At 44.2% G+C, this 16,947-nt stretch overlaps 1 protein-coding gene across 1 annotated transcript; it reads left to right on the forward strand.

The window, feature by feature from the left end:
• The first annotated feature begins 1,228 nt into the window (after positions 1-1,228).
• On the forward strand, positions 1,229-14,424 carry ISY1 (ISY1 splicing factor homolog). The gene is made up of 11 exons (XM_080932178.1): positions 1,229-1,355; positions 2,904-2,926; positions 3,418-3,469; positions 3,936-4,001; positions 4,453-4,495; positions 6,448-6,560; positions 8,159-8,276; positions 11,093-11,215; positions 11,897-12,018; positions 13,260-13,346; positions 13,723-14,424. The coding sequence occupies exons 1-11, from the start codon at positions 1,353-1,355 to the stop codon at positions 13,828-13,830; spliced, it is 858 nt and encodes a 285-aa protein (XP_080788304.1). The 5' UTR covers positions 1,229-1,352; the 3' UTR covers positions 13,831-14,424.
• Positions 14,425-16,947: the final 2,523 nt, after the last annotated feature.

Here is a 16,947-nt window from a genome sequence, read left to right on the forward strand (position 1 = left end):
GTTAAAGCAAAATAAGTATCTTGGGGCTTCTGAGCCAAAGCACCACTGAATCATTTGGTCACATCTCCACAACTTATTTGCAAGAAATGGGAACACAAGATTCTAGCCTGGTGACCAGCTGCCCACTTACATAGATATTCCACGAGTCTGTTGGAGCCTGTTCGATCCTGAACTAGTTCATGGCTTCTTCTGAGATCTTGTGTACTTAAACTAATGGTTGGATAACAGTTATTCATGGGTGAGACGGACTACCAAAACGTCTGCTGAATGCATAGCTAAAACAAATGTTTCTCTCACACCTGACTACAATGTCACTTTTTTTACCTTAACCAATGCTGTATCCCTGAACTTCATTTTTTTTTTTAATTTTTTACTTTTTTGTTTTATTTTTCGAGTAGTTTCTTTGTGTAGCCCTGGCTATTCTGGGGTTCAATTTGTGTAGTAGCCTCAAACTCAAAGGTATGTCCGCCTGTGCCTTCTGAATCTTGGGATGAAAGGTGCCTAGCTTTTTAGTTTTTGAGGCATGGTTTCACTATGTACCCCTGGCTGACCTGAAACTCTCTATGAAGACCAGGGTTTCTTCCACCGAAACTGGCGTGTTTTGCCACTAAAATGCTGGGGGCCGGGCGCGCAACAAGCTTAGCCTTAACTCTATTTAAAAGAGAGTGGTCTCAGCCTTCTGGGAATGTGTGGAGGGAGGTTTGATTTTATATGGCTTAGACGTTTCTCTCACGATCACATCCTGTCAATTTCTTGGAAACAGTCACTTTTAATAAAGAATAATTACACATGTTTCCTAAAAGGAGGACTACCGTTGTCTCAGGCACTGTTGAGCTCTAAGTAAATGAGAAGTGAAGAAGCCTTCCAGGAAGACAGGTTCACATCACTGGCACCTCAACCAGTGCCTGCGCCTTGGAGGTATGCCAGCAACCCGGGTCCAGGGTGGTGACAGTACTCCATTCGGCCAGGAGTGGCTGTGAACACTCGGTGCAGGTCATCTGCTGTCATAAAAGAATCAGGAAGGACAGAGGCAGGCGAATCTTTGATCGCAGTTAGCACCAGAACGAAACCAAATGATAAATGACACGCACATTCCTGCCGCGCAAGCGTAGTCTCGCCGATCTACGCGCGAGACGACGCATTGGACACGTGCCGGCGGGGAGGCGCAACTGCATTTCTCTCCCCTCCCCCGTTCTCTCGCTTCCGGTCCTTAACTTCCGGTCCTTCCATTTATTCTTCCGTCAAAAAGGCCAGACTGACCGCTGTTTTCCGTTCCCGAGCCTGCCTGCTCTGTTCCGGACGCCTAAGCACGTTTTGTTGCGGCTCGGCGCCTGGGTGCCCTCGCCGGCACCATGGTGAGTGCTGTGGGGAAGGGATCGGGCCCACGGGCCATAGGAGGTCCAGGCCAGTGTGCGGCCTCGGAATCCCTGAACTATTCGGGATTCTTTTCCCGCATGGCGTAGCTGTTAGAAATTACTGGAGAAAACTGAGTTTGGGAGCTGTATTGCGTCTCGGTGGTTCAGTCCGGGTGAAACACATTATATAGGTAGAGAATGAACGAGCAGAGGACCCGCCTAGGTATTCTCTCTCTCCACAGACAGGAACTTCTAACGGGCAGGGTCTTCACTCTCTTGCTTTCCTAATTCGGGCAACAGAGTCTGTCATTCTCCATAGATAGATGTGACATCACTGTGAATAAATGAATAGGATGGGCTGAAATGTTGAGAAGTTGTGATCCTCGGTTTCATTCGTTCAAGAAGCGTTTAATATGGAAATTTGAGATCAGACACAGTGTTGGTACAAAGAGGCGTGGTAACTGTTGTGTCTTCAAAGCCAAGTCCTTGTGGACCTCCAGAGATGGCCCAGAGGTTAAGAACCACTTCACTTTGGTTCCCAGCACCCACATAGTTGTTTACAATCATGCAAAACTCTGGTTTTAGAGGAATCCAACAACCACTTCTGAAGTGGTACTACATACGTGGTGCACTTACATGCAATGCATACAGGCAAAGCATTCATACACATGAGTAAAATTCCCCTAAAAGCATACAGAGTGGCTTTCATACCTCTGAGGTAGGTAGATGATGTCTATAGTCTTATCCACAAAAACAGGCCGTTTTGGTAGATATTAATCCGTATGTACATATTAAAGTATGTTTAAGGAGCAGGTATAAATATATGCATAACTATAAAATATATATGCAAAATATGGACACATTAAAACATATAGGCCTTGACAGTCTGTGCTTTACAATACAAAGAAAAAAAAAACCATGAGTACACTTTGTTTGGGGTGGTATTTAACATACATAGGTACAAAGAATGGTAAGGTGAACCACTCCCATCCAGCATCCTCCATTGTCTGTTGGGCTACATTTAAACCCTTTCCAAACATCACATGTTCCCAAGCATCCACTCTATCGAAACATCACATGCCCCCTTTTCAGGCTGCCTCCAGAAAAATACCATATGGCTATTCTTATCAAAACATCCTCTCATGAGTCTGCTTCAGCAAAAACACCCTCTCATAAGACAGTTTCCAGAAATATAAGACACAACTGAATCTCCAAAAAACCCCCAGAAATTTCCACTTCACCAACCAACCAACAAAACAATAGAAGTGATGAGATAATCTAGGACCAGAGGAATTGACTTAGAGGTTAAGAGCACTTACTGTTCCTGCATAGGACCAAGGTTTGGCTCTCAGCATCCATATCAGATGGCTTATAGTTGCCTATACTCTAGTTCCGTGGAACTGATGTTCTTTTCTGTTCTCTGGATACTATACACATGGTACAGGTACAGACAAGTAGGCACACACATTTTTTTTTAACTAAAAAAATACCATTTAAAATCAATCACAAGTTATTCTAAACTTAGTGTTTTCTTCCCTTGTCTCCTAGGCCCGAAATGCAGAAAAAGCCATGTGAGTATCAGGGTTTGGGGCCGAAAAATTTGAGATTTAGTAACTAGCACAGAACTTTGATAGAAGTGGTTTCTTCTCTCCATGTGTTAAAATAACCTTTCTGTGTTTGCTTGTGTGTGTTTTTCTCCCCCATTAATGTCCGACATCTTCCAGAGCTTAAATAAACATTTTCCTATTTGGGGATAGGTTGGCAATGACAGCAACCTGATGTTAATCTTTTAATATTTCTGTATATTGCTTATCACAGTCTGATAAATAGAATTTCCCACAGTCTCTCTCTCTATATATAATGTAAATAAAGTAGATACTTGAGTGCCCAGAAACACAAATGATGTTGGAGGCCTATCCTTTGGAACATGGAAAATCCTTAACTACTCTGGTTTCTTTATTACTGCATACGTGAGTGAGGTTAGATGTGGTCAGGAGCAGACCTACCCCTTCCAGGAACTTGAGTTATAAGAAATCTAATGGGGTCTTTTGTGTCCCTGCAGGACGGCCCTGGCGAGGTTCCGTCAAGCTCAGCTGGAAGAGGGAAAAGTCAAGGTGAGTGAAGCCCTCTCTGGGAAGCATCTGGAGCAAATGTGTTGAAACTCCTTGGGCAGGCTTCAAACCCCAGCTCCTCCTGCTGTGTTTGTTGAATAGTTTGTACACTTGCATCTTGGCCTTACCTCTTTTCTGTTGGCAGTGTGATTATCTGCCTCCTGCATTTCCCTTATTATTCTAGCATTAATATTGACTAGAAGAAGGTAGTGTTCAGGCCTGGAGAGATTAAATACTTGCATATATTATGTTAACTGTACACAGTTCCTTGAGTGAGTGTGTTTTCTAATTATATAGTTTCCTAAGAAGAGACTGTAGAGTGACGGTTAGGAGTTGAATGCCCTCTAGCACTGTGACTTCTAGTGTGTTTAGAGCATTGAATATTTCAGGTTTCAGGGCTGGGTTGGTTGGGCTTGTTATGTAAGTGTGTGCAGAACCTCACTGCAACATGTGTTGCTCTTCTCCTTAGGAACGAAGACCTTTCCTTGCTTCCGAATGCACTGAGTTGCCGAAAGCGGAGAAGTGGAGACGGCAGGTGTGTTCAGTAGAAGTAATGCCTCTGCTTGCTTCTTTTTATCTCAGCAATGGTTATGAACCAGAATCTAAGGTTTTTTGTTTGTTTGCTTGTTTTTTGAGATTGGGTCTCTTTTTGTACTCCTGGCTAATCCCTAGGTAGACCAGGCTGGCCTCTAACTAACAGATCTCTGCCTCCTGAGTGCTCAGGCTAGAGGTGAGCCCCACCACACCTTGGTGTTTTTATTTTTTAAGACATAGTCTCACTTTGTAGTCCTGGCTGGCCTAGAATTCATTAAATAGGCCAGACTGTCCTTAAACCCACAGAGTTCTGCTTCCTCTGCCTCCCCAGCAGAATTAAAGGTGTGCTGTGCCACACCTATTTTATTTTTGTTGCTTGTGAACTACAGGTTTCCTGGACTTTGAGATATGTTCAAAAATCATGAAAAATTTGCCTGTTATTTTCCCCACAGATCATTGGAGAGATCTCAAAAAAAGTTGCTCAGATTCAGAATGGTAAGCTACTTACTTTCTACAGTGTTCTAGAAAGAACAGTCAGATGTTGGGACCAGATGTGAACACTGGCCAGGTGTGGTGCGTGCTTGCAATTCCAGTGTCAGGGCAGTGCAGGCAGGAGCTCTAGGGAATCCACAGCAGACTAGAGGCTAAAAATTAAATACAACTAAAATACAGCATACAATTAAATACAATTTTGTTAGTCAGTTTGACCTAATTGACATTCATAGAATACAGCACCTAATGACTTCCATTTAACTTTATTATATTTTTTCATTATTTAGAACACTTTTTAAGTCTAAATATATTTTGATCATATTCTTCCCTCCTCCAAGTCCTCCTAGATCCTCTGCCCCTCCATACCTACTCAACTTTTAAGTTCTTTCTCTAAAATCAAATGGTAAACCAATACAATTACAAAATCCCCCAAACCAAGAAACAAAATACCTCCTTCCCCAAACAAACAGAACAGAAAACAAGCCACAAAACTGTAACCAAATGTAAATGTAAGTACACTAAAAAAAATGTAAGTACGGAGCCCAGTATTTATATTATATTGTTCTACTACTCCTGAACATGAGGCCTGTCATGGAGTGGCTGATATATGTAGTGTTTTATTGTTGAAAACTTACTTTTTCCTCTCCCAGCATGCATAAGTGACAGTCCTGTTGTTAACCTTTACTGTAGTGGATAGGTTTTTAATCATTCATTTAAAAAAATAAGATAAACAAAAACTGTCAAAATTGGGCAATCGAAATTGGACAAGACAAACCAACAGAAGGAAAAGAGCTCAAGAGAAGACAAAAGAATCAGAGACCCATTCATTCACATACTCAGAAATCCCATGAAAACATCTAACTGGAGGCCATAATGTAAATGCAAAGGCTGTAGTGGGAGCCATGCAGGCTCAGTCCCTATGAGGTCATATGAGCTTTGCTCATGTTGCTTTAGAGGGTCTGGTTTTCTGTCCCATATATATATATATATATACTTTTTTTTTTTTTGCCTCTTTTTTTTTTTTTTTTTGTCTTGTTTTTGCTTTTTGAGATAGGACTTCTCTGTGTAGCCCTGGCTATCCTGAACCTCACTCTATAGACCATGCTGGCCTCCAACTCAGAGGTCAACCTGCTTTTGTCTACCAAGTGCTGAGATAAGAAGCATGTGCCACCACTGCCCTTTGAGGGGATGGGATTTGATGTAGACATTTCATTTAGAGCTGAACGTCCATTCTCTATGAATGTCTAGGTCTGGGTCTCTGTGTTCCCATTTGCTACAAGAGGAAGCTTCTCTGATGATGGCTGAGTCAGGCGCTGATCTATGAGTGTAGCAGATTGTCAGCAGGAGCGATTTTATCACTGCTTTCCCCTTGTTTTTTTAGATAAGGATTATTTGGTGTTTGCCCTTACTCCCTTGGCTGTTTTAGTCTCAGGTTCTTGATTACCCACCCAAGCAGTGTCAAAAACAAAACAACAGATATCTAACTCAAAGTGCCACTCCATGTGCCTTCATTTATGTGACATCAGAAAAAAAATCACAGGAACAGAAAACAATGACGTTCGTAGTTTGGAGTATATGGAGGGCTGAGGCTGCCTGCCGTGGGGCATGAGAGGATGTTTAGGGGTGATGGACAATCTTGGTGTCTTGGTTATAGTGATGACCACATGATTATGTCGCTTGTAAAAAATCTCTGAGCTTTGTACCAAGTTTGTGGATGTTTTGGTGTAGATTTCCTTTTGTGTTTCGAGATAAGGGTCTTAGGTAGCCCAGTCTCATCTGTATCACTGAGAATGACCTTCAACTCCTCGTTCTTCGACCTCCATCTCCGCACGGCCAGCTTTATAGGCTTCCTCCACCAACCCAGCTGCCAGTTAAAATTTCAGAATGTCAGCAGAGGATAGAATAACACATGATGATGATTCCTCCTCCTCATTTTCCTCCTTTTTTCTTTCTAGCTGGTTTAGGGGAATTCCGAATTCGAGACCTGAATGATGAAATTAACAAGCTGCTAAGGGAGAAAGGACACTGGGAGGTCCGGATCAAGGAGCTGGGCGGTCCTGACTATGGAGTAAGTAGGCTAGAGCTCCAATGTTATCTAGGACAAACTAACAAGCTTGTCCAAAGTCTGTTTGTGAGCATTGTCTGTAGGTTCAGTACATGCCTGTCCAAGAGGGGCCAAGGAGTGACAGGGTGGAGAAGCAGCTGCTTTATGTGGGCAGAAAGCCTATGAGAAGCATGGATGTAGTAAGACACATCCATCCACACTTTGTTTTTTTGTTTTTTTCTTCTGACTGTCTTGGAATTCATTATGTAGACCAGGCTGGCCTTGAACTCACAGAGATCCACCTGCCTCTGCTGGATTAAAGTCTTGTACCACCATGCCTGCCATAAATCATTTAAGTTTAAATTTTGTGTGTGTGTTTGTGTGTGAGTGTGTGTGTGTGTGTGTATGTGTGTGTGTGTATGTGTGTGTGTGTCTGTGAGAGAGAGAGAGAGCGAGAACGAGAACATGCGTGTTGGTACCAGTGGAGGTGGGAGGAGTCTGATCTCTGGAGTTGGAGTGACAGGCGGCTGTTTTATTCAGGCAGAATACCTGTGAGCCTCCTGATGTGGATGCTGGGGATTGGACGCAGATCCTTTGTAGGAATAGGATGTGTTCCTAAAGTCTAAACCATTTCTGTGGCCCTAGCACACATACTCTATACTGTGATGTACTTTGGCATTTTCCATTCTATCTTATTTTATATTTATTAATATTTCTATTTATTTACTTTTTGAGACAGGGTATCATATACTTCAGGTTGGCCTTGAAGTAACTACAAGTAACCTTCTATATATCTGCCTCTTGCCTCTACCTCCTGAGTGCTGGGGTTTCAGTCATGTGTCACCAGGCTTTATGTGGTGTTGAGGATTGACCTTGGGACTTGTGCCAGCAGGGCCTTTCCTGGTTTAGTTGTATGTAAAGGACCCTTGGTATATTTTTTTCTTTTCTTCTCTGTTTTTTTTTTTTTTTTTTTTTTTTGTTCCCCCTCTCAGACCAAGTCTCACTCTGTAGCTTAGGCTAGGCTAATACTAGCCTTGGATTTATGACAGTCTTTCTTTCTCAGGTTCTCAAGTGCTGGGATTCTAGGCATGTACCACCACACCCAGTTGTATTTGGGTCTAAGGGAGCACAGTTCAGAGTTAACATCCTTAGTCTTGTTGATTTTTTTTTTTTCTTTTGGTTTTTAATTTTTTTTAATGATATGATATTTACTTGTTAATTTATTCATTTATTTATGTGTGTGCATGTATACACCACTGTACATTTTAGTGATCAGAGGACAACTAGCATATGATTCTGGGGAATTAAAATTAAACAGGTCATTGGGTTTCCTTTCTTAGTTCCTTCAACGCTGAAATCAAAGGTGTACATTACCATGTCAGGCCAGCATTTTAAAATTTTTTTATGGTGCTGGGATCAAACCAGGGCTACTTATATGCTAGATGAATGTTACTCTTGAGCCACATCTCTCTAGCTTAGTTCTTAAGGCTTTTGAAAACAATGCACCAATGTACTTCTGTGTAGAGTGTTTCTCTTGTGTGATATTATTACCTCACATGTATTGTAAACAGAAGGGCAGGCTTGTGCATCAGATTCATTCTTCCTCTTTCTTTCCTAACAAGAAAGTTGGCCCCAAGATGCTGGATCATGAAGGGAAAGAAGTCCCAGGAAACCGAGGTTACAAGTACTTTGGGGCAGCAAAAGATTTGCCTGGTGTCAGAGAGCTATTTGAGAAAGAACGTAAGTAGCTCATGTGTTTGTGAATGCATTGGCCTTTGATTGTTGCTACTGAGTGAGAGAAGAGTGCTGTATGCTATGCTATATAGGAATTATTGTTCTCAGATTTAAAAAAAAATTCAAAATTATTCTTAATTTTATTTTATATTTTTGTAGCATGGTCTCATGTAGCCCAGGTGTTGAATGCCTGATCTTCCTGTTTCTACCTGCTAGGATTATAGATACCTATCCTTTAAAAAAACAAGCAAGCAAAACCCAAAAACAAAACAACATTGTTGAGGCTGGCCTAAAGTTTGCCAATTAACTTCAGTCTCACCCTTTAGAGTTCTGGGATTGCAGACCTGGGTCATCGTGTGTGGGTTTTGTTGTGATTGTTTCTCTGTTTTTTTTTTTTTTTTGTCTTTTCTTTCATCTACCTTTCATTGTAATTGACATTTATTTATTCCTGTGTCATTAGGCCTCTGGTGAGTACCTTTAGCCACCGACCATCTCGTTGTTGCATTTTGTACTGAATTTTTCTGCCTTGTTAAGATTTGAGCCTAAGGCCTTGCACTTGCTAGGCAAGCACTCTGCCACTGACTTCCTCTTTAGCCCTTGAGCTGTATTTTTACTTCACTTGTAGTCTCTGCAGTTGTTGACACAGAGCCTTTCAGTTTTACCCAGGCAAGTCTTAAACTCATGAGCTCAAAGGCTCAAGTCATATCCAGCCTCATTCTCCTGTGCTACCAGGCCTGGCTCAAGAATGGTGTGTATAGGTCACTCTTATCCGTGGAGTTAAGGAGAGGTTTAAGTCCCCTTGCTGCCCCCCTGCAGGACTCTATAGAGGTGACTGGGACGGGTTCTCATCTTCATGTTTCCTTCTAGGCCCCTTTCAGGGCTTATTTTTTCCATATTAGGTAATATTAATCAATCCTAGGTGACTGAAAGTGTTTCTTGTTCTATTTCATATGATTGCACTTTAAAACTAGTCCCTGCTGTCAGGAGGACGGCAGTACTTTTTCCAGCCAGTGTGATGAGCAGCCCTTCACAGGATATGACCTAAAGTGGCAGATAAAGTTGCCATTATCAGATGTGGGCAGTGAGTGAAGGTCTGCCAAAACATGGCTGTCCCATACTGTTGTGACACCCTTGATGCATGCATGTAAAAGCTACACCACAGAAAGGAGTTAAAGTGCATCACAGGGGTATTGATGATGAAGCACCTGCTGAGCCTGGCCGGGGAGGCCCTGGGCTTAAGCCTTAGCACCAGAAGGAAAGCAAGAAGAGTTGTGTAAATTGCCCTTTCTTTAAGCAGTCTTCTGTTGGTGGACCTTTGTTTTTAGTTCTCATAATTAGAAGATTTTTGTGATTTAAAAATAAAATCACACATGCCTATGTGCAAGTGCAGGCACATGTGTGCTCTCGTGTGCATGTGGGGGACAGCATTTGTGAGTTGGCTCTCTCCTGCTGTATTTGAGGCAGGGCTCTTGTTTAAGCCTCTGTGCTATGTACTTTAGGCTGGCTGTCTTCAAACTTCCTAGCAATTGTGTTTCTGTTGCCCATCATGCTGCAGGAGTCTAGGTTTTCAGATGTGTGCTAACTGCATCTGGCTCCTTTACTTGGTTCTAGGAATTGAAGTTGGGTCATCGGGCTTGCATAATAAGCACTTTGAGCTGCTGAGCCACCTTCCTGTTTTGTTTTGAGACAGGGTCTTACTGTGGAGCACCAGCCAGCCTGGAATTTGTATGGTAGCCCAGGCTGGCCTCCCACATGCTGGGATCAGGGATGTTTGCTATCATTCCCTGCTTATTTCCTTATTTATGTAATTAATAAAGTTGATAATTAAGCTTTATTACCAATGGAAATGTTTATACATTTTTCTTTTTTTCTTAAAATTTTTTTGGGTTATATTTTAAGTTTGTGTGTATGGGTGTGTTTTTGTCTGCATGTATGACTATGCATGCAGTAAACCCACCCCCCCCCCCCCCCAGCCCTCAGTCCAGAAGAGGACATATTATTAGATCCCCTCTGTACCTGAAGTTACAGATGGTTGTGAGCCGCCATGTGGATGCTCAGACCAAACCAAGGTCCTCTGGAAGAGCATTGCTCCAACCCCTACATTTTTCCTTCTTTACTGGTCACCTTTTAGTGTTTAGCCAGTGTTTTCAGTTGCTTTCTCTTTGCTAATTACATTGGTGTTCTAGTTAGCTGTCTAGTCTGACGTGCCTTCCTCAGAGCTCTCTCGTCTACTCTTCTTGTTCTTTCTTTTGTACCATTTCCTGGGTTTTTAAAACATTGTAATACAGTGTCAAAGAGGTTTCAGGTTACCTCACACCATAAGTTATAGTCTTAGTTATGAGTAGTGTTTTCTATGACGTATTTCTCTGCCCATAAAACTTTATTATGGACCTGTAGGTTTGAGGGTGTTGCTAGAAAGTGCTTCAGACTGAGTCTTGGTCCTAAGGCTTGCTAAACAGAGGTCACCATTGATCTACACTCCTAGGTCTGTTTGTTTAAACCATCCACAGTCCATTTATTTACTTGGTATGCATCTATTTTTGTAATGCTAAGGGTTCAACCAAGGGCCTCAGGCATATGAGGCAAGGATTCTTAATCGCTGGCTTATACCAGTAGCCTAAGGATAAACTTCTTTAATTAGGTTCTACTCATTGGACAAAAGCTTCAGCTTTAGGAAGGGTGGGCCCCTTCACTTTGTCCCAAGTATGACACAGAGAATCGCTGACTGGCATTTCCATGGCCATGTGTCCTGTGTGGAGAAAAGGTTTGGCTCAAGGGTGATCTTGTTGGGATTTCAACTAAGTTGCTGCCATTCCTTGTAGCCCTTCCTCCTCCCAGAAAGACACGTGCTGAGCTCATGAAGGCAATCGATTTTGAATACTATGGTTACCTGGATGAAGATGATGGAGTTATTGTGCCCTTGGAACAAGAGTATGAGAAGAAACGTATGTGTGTGGGTGTGTCACTGCAGCTGGCACCTGCTCTCTGTCCCTGCCATCGTAAATGAAACAGTGCATGATACCAAAAGCTGGCTTTACTGTTGCTGAGGGTCTGCATGGGGCTGGCAGTGATCTGACATCTAGGCGGTAGGTGAGGCAGTCAGGGTCATGCTTGGCCGGGAACAGCAGGTGAAGCCACAGGTTTTCCTCTGTCCTGCTCCAGTTTCTGGGAGGGCTCAATCTGGAACCCTAAGCTAACTTTTGTGGAACTCATTTACTTGTATCCAGTAGCTTTTAGATCTGCTTCTGCACAGCTGACAGCTTACTGATGAAAAAGGGAGGTGGTGTGTATACTAGTGGTTTTTTTCTTCTCTGCAGAACATACCATACAAATTTCCATAGGAATTTGGGAGTGTTTGGTGAGGGTGGACCCATCATGCATGTGCCCTTCCCTTTTTCACATGTGCATGTCAGGCAGCCACCGGAGAGGTTGGAGACATTGTCACAAAGCCTGCCTTGTATCTACCTGCTCTCCTCAGACTAGGGGCAATGTAGGACAGACTGTCCTGTTAAGCAGTTTTCACCCTCCAGGGCAGAATAAGGGTGTCTTTTTCCAAAGGGGACATCTTGGCCTTTCAGCCCACTGAAATGTGTTTTAAACAATCCTCTATTCTCCTCTGTCTTCAGTTAGAGCTGAGCTGGTGGAAAAATGGAAAGCAGAGAGAGAGGCTCGGCTGGCAAGGGGAGAAAAGGAAGAGGAAGAGGAGGAGGAAGAGGAGATCAACATCTATGCTGTCACTGAGGAGGAGGTATGGGCATGTGTCCTGTCTGGTACTCATTGTTCTCTTCTCTGAGCTACAGAGTACACTAGGGAGGGGACTGGGCAATGGCTCAGAGCCCAGCTTCCTCACCTGCAGGATGGCTGTGATAGTCCTTTACAAGGGGCACAGGGAGTGTTCAGACAGGAAGGGCTAAGGGAGCAATTGTTAGCTTCCTTCTAACAGGCCAGTTCTCTAGAATGATGTAGGACAGTTTAGAAACCCAGTGAGGTCACACAAGCTTTAGCACTTCTGTGGCCCAGCAGGAACTCTTGTGTAGACTTCCATACCTGTTTCACAGATGGAAACAGGCCCATGGGTTTCTGCAGAGGCCTGTGACCAGGGATGGGGCTGTGGTCCTTACCTTTCACAAAGAGCCTCTGGGCTCTAGTCTCTGTTGGGTCCAGATGGACCAGTCATAACACCTTTGATTTGCTGTTCTCAGACAGGAGAGATGAGGCAGATTTTTCATGTAATGATGGAACCTGTTTGTACATCACTGGCAAAGAAGCAGGTTTGGAGACAGGTTTGATGACTTTGTGAATGTGTTACAGGATCTGGAGGTTCCTGCACGGGTCCCTTTGACCTCCAGTGGAGATCAGAAAAGTGTTTGAAGCAGGATGGCAGCATGCCCTGGGCTTTCTCTGGGATGCAAATACATACTTACCTGATTCCTCAGGTCTTTAGTCAGTAAACTGGACACCATGCTCAGCAAGGTGCAGGAGCATGTACTGGGAGAAGCTGGGATGAGTGTGACCAGTGGTCTGGAGTGTAGCTGGTGTGGGCTGAGGGGGTTCCCATCCAACAGGCTTTTCCTTTGTAAAAACAATGGAAAGGACTTCTTTTTCCTTTTAAATAATTTTAGCTGTTTTAAGTGTTTTGTTTGTTTGCTTGTTTTTGTGGTACTGGGGAAGTAAGCCTTCTACGAACACTGAGCTCTGTTCCCAGGCCTCTTTTTATTTTGAGAAAGGGTTTTACTACATTGTTGAGGCAAGTCTTAAAATTACTTTTCAGCTCCATCTGCTTGTGTTTTTATTGTTATTTTTGGAGAAGGATCACTTCTGTAGCCTAGACTGGCAGGAACTTGAGGCAGGCCTTTTCTTGCTTTAGCTTCCCAAGTGTGGGATTACAGGTTTGTGCCTCCAGGCCCAGCTGGGTGACACTTTGTACAGAGGTGTCAGTGCTTATGTCTCCGGTGACCTGTTCATGGCTTGTACGTTTGTCTTCCGCAGTCTGATGAGGAAGGCGTTCAGGAGAAGGCAGGGGAAGATGGCCAGCAGAAGTTCATTGCTCATGTTCCGGTGCCATCACAGCAGGAGGTAGGCTGGATACTGTGAGTCCTGGAGGCAGAGTGCTGCCCACAGAGCCAGTCCTTCAGCTAGGCTCACCTTCCCGGTGTCCCTTGTCCCTCCCTCCCACTGCACACTCTTTAATCCTGACCATGGGGCAGTCATCAATGTGTTCACAGAGGGGTGTGGGACCTGTGAAGGGCAGGACTGTCTAGACAGAACTGATAAGGAGGAGCTTTGATGGACTGTTCTAGGGGAAGTGACTGGGTTCTTGCAACCCCCTTGGAATAAGTCTGGCGAAAGTCAGACTTGTTGATCATGTCCCTACACATATTCTTTGCTTGGGTTGTGGTAGAAGTGGGGCCTTGCCGAGGGGTGACTTCTTTACCGTGGATGTCCACCACAGATTGAGGAGGCGCTTGTACGGAGGAAGAAAATGGAACTGCTTCAGAAATATGCAAGTGAGACCCTGCAAGCACAGAGTGAAGAAGCCAAGCGACTCCTGGGGTACTAGGCTGAGCCAGAGCCCTTCTTGACCTCTGGAAGATCTGGTGGGTGTGCTTGGTACACCATGGCATGCCATTCATCCTCATAGCTGCCCTGGGCTGTGTCTAGGCCAGCAGGTGTCAGAATGCCCTGGGCCTTTCTCGCCCTTCATCTTGCCTTCTCTCTGCGTGTGAGCTGGCCTGATGGTAGGGCCTTGTCCCTTCCCAGGAGGCTTAGTAACCATCATCTTTGTACAAATGCCTTTGCTACCATATGGATCCATTTATTTTTATTTTGGAATGTGTTAAAGCTGTTCTCTGAAATTTTATTCTGCCCTGTACTTTGATTTTGGGAATTGAGAAGAATTAATTAGTAGCCAGTTTTTAAAAATACATGATTTTTATTCAAATCACACTCGAAGTCAGAGATGCATCTTCTCTTGGTGACTGAGATGGTGTATCTATCCTGAGATGGAATTCCATGGTCAGTGGTGGAGCCTCCCCTTGGCTGGACACTGCTTTCCTTGCCATAATCCCCCTGTGGGGGAGCCACTTTACCTTCTGTCCTATGGACAGGAGTTTTAAGTTAGCAGCTTTATTTTTATAACCTTTTTCAGAGAAAGGTACTTTTATTAAAGGTTTTTAGTAAGAAAGGAAACATCTGTGCCTGGAGCTTGTTCTGTGGATTATCTAGACTGTGGTGACTTGATATCAGTAATGGAAGGCACTGGACACTGTGGGGGTGAAGAGGGAGGAGGGTACAGAGTGGTTTGTGATAACCAGGAATGGTACAGATCCCAAGGCTGTACCCAGCATGCACTTATAACCAACTTATGTTCATAGCTGAGGATGGCTGTGTGCTGTCCTTCGAGGGTGCACATGGTAGATACTCAGTGACTGAATCCAAAGCACCTCTTTGAGCTGAGTCTTTGCTACCTATCAGGAACCTCCTGCAAGGTCTCTAAGCCAAAGCATTGTGAGCCCTAAGCCTCCTTTTCTGAGGATGGCGGGAGCATCTGGGAGGTCAAAGGCATAGTAGTGGCTCTCCCTTAGCACAGGAACTAGCCCAGACCGAGGGAACAGACTTTAGGTTTGGAGCAGCTCATCCCATGGTAAGGATGTGGGTTATTAGAAACTGAGGAGCAGCATCATGGAGAATGGCAGAGCTAACTATATTGCTGTAAGTGGCCATGTTCGAGTCAGCCAAGCAGGGACTGTGCTGGCTGACTCTTAAAGAAGCTTTGTTCATGAGAAACTGGAGGGTTCTGAGCAAAGGAGGTGAGATCTAGCTAATAGGAATCTTCTCTTGGATCCTCCCTGAGGGGAGACTGTCAGAGAGAGTCTCCTGAGCCAAGGCTGCTGTGTACAGGGAGAAGACAGGTCCAGTGTGGAGCTTTGGCAACCCTCGGAGGCAGGAGGGTAGGACCTAGGAACAGCCAGGGAGGGCCTGGTTTTGTGTTTCGCTTAGGCAAGACCTTGGAGCGTGGAGCATGTCCTTGGTGGGCCTCTGCCTTGATGTTTGTACCTGGTACTTGGTGTTTGTTCTGTGGTCTTAGTGGTCCAGAGGATGATCATAGGCATCAGAGAATCCTTGGGTCAGACTAGTACACATCTGAACCTTTGGAAGACCCTGGGGTGGCTAGGCTTATCTGAAAGCTGAGGGCTTCCCCTGGGCAGTTTTCTTAGTATGTCCTGGGGTGCATGGTAGACCAGTTAGATTTCATGTTTATGGAATAGGCTTTGGATAGAGTTGAGTGGCCTGCCACTGGTGTCCTCGGTGGGGGCCCCAGCAGTGTCCGAGTACTGAGGGCAGCTTAGGAACAGTCGGAAACCATCTGGGCCAATGTGACTATTGATGTAGGTAGGTGTGGTCGGTCCTCTTGGCCTAACTCTTTGTATAAGGGGCAGAACCAGTCTTGGTAAACATTGTTCAACAAAGTCTCTTTTAATGTGTATGCATGCTTTAACTCTATTTGCCAGTTTTGAAAAGATGACTGTCTCAGTTTGAGTTTTATTGCTGTGAAGAGACACCATGACCAAGGCAACTCTTATACAGGACAACAAATTAGGGCTGACTTACATGTTCAGCGATTCAGTTCTTTATCATCGTGGTGGGAAGCATGGTGGGCATCATGCAGGCATTTACATCTCCATCAGCAGGTAGCAGCCAGAGACTATAACAGTGGCCTAGCTTGAGTTAAGGAGGCCTCAAAGTCCACCCTCAGACCCCCATACTAGCGTACTTGCTCCTAATAATGTCACTCCTACGGCTAAACATTCAAACACATGAGCCTGTGGGGGACAAGCCTATTCAAGCCACCATAGTGACTTTTCATCATCTAGTCCTTTTCTATCTTTAGCCCGCCTATCCTCCTGTGAATCTCAAACACAATATCTTCTATTTTTCATCAGGACAAGTGCCTCCCACCCTTGCCAAGACCCCAAATGTCCTCCTCCCTGGTTTTATGTCAACTTGACACAAAACAAAAGTCATCTGAGAGAAGGGATCCTCAACTGAGAAAATGCTTTCATAAGATCAGGCTGCAGGCAGTAGGCATTTTCTTAGTTAATGATAGAGGAGAACTCAGTCCACTATGGATGGGGCCACCCCTGGGCTAGTGGTCCTAGGTTCTGTAAGAAAGCAGCAGACTGAGCCACATGGTGGTGGTGCATATGTTTAATTCCACCATTCAGGAAGCAGAGGCAGGCAGATCTTTGAGTTTGAGTCCAGCCTGGACTACAGTGGGTTCTAGAACAGGCAGGATTACACAGAGAAATCCTTATCTTGAAAAATCTGCAAGTAAGAAAGGAAGGAGAGAAAGAGAAGGAAAGAAAGAGAAAGAAAAAGTAAAGAAGAAAGACAGCAGGCCGAGTAAACCAGGGGAAGCAAGCCAGCAAGCAACACTCCTCCATGGCCTCTGCATCAGCTCCTGTCTCCAGGTTCCTTCCCTGTTTGAGTTTTTGTCTGGACTTCCACCAATGATGGACTACCATTTGGAAGTATTTTCCTCCCTAACTTCTTTTTGGTCATGGTGTTTCATCACAGCAATAGAAAACATAACTAAGACAGCCTCTCACTCCAAATTTCCACTCTTGACTGTATACATCAGGAGTGGATGGAAACTTTGCCTGTCTTGTGTCCACCC

Source organism: Micromys minutus (assembly GCF_963924665.1).
Source record: "Micromys minutus genome assembly, chromosome: 18".
NCBI lineage: Eukaryota > Metazoa > Chordata > Mammalia > Rodentia > Muridae > Micromys > Micromys minutus.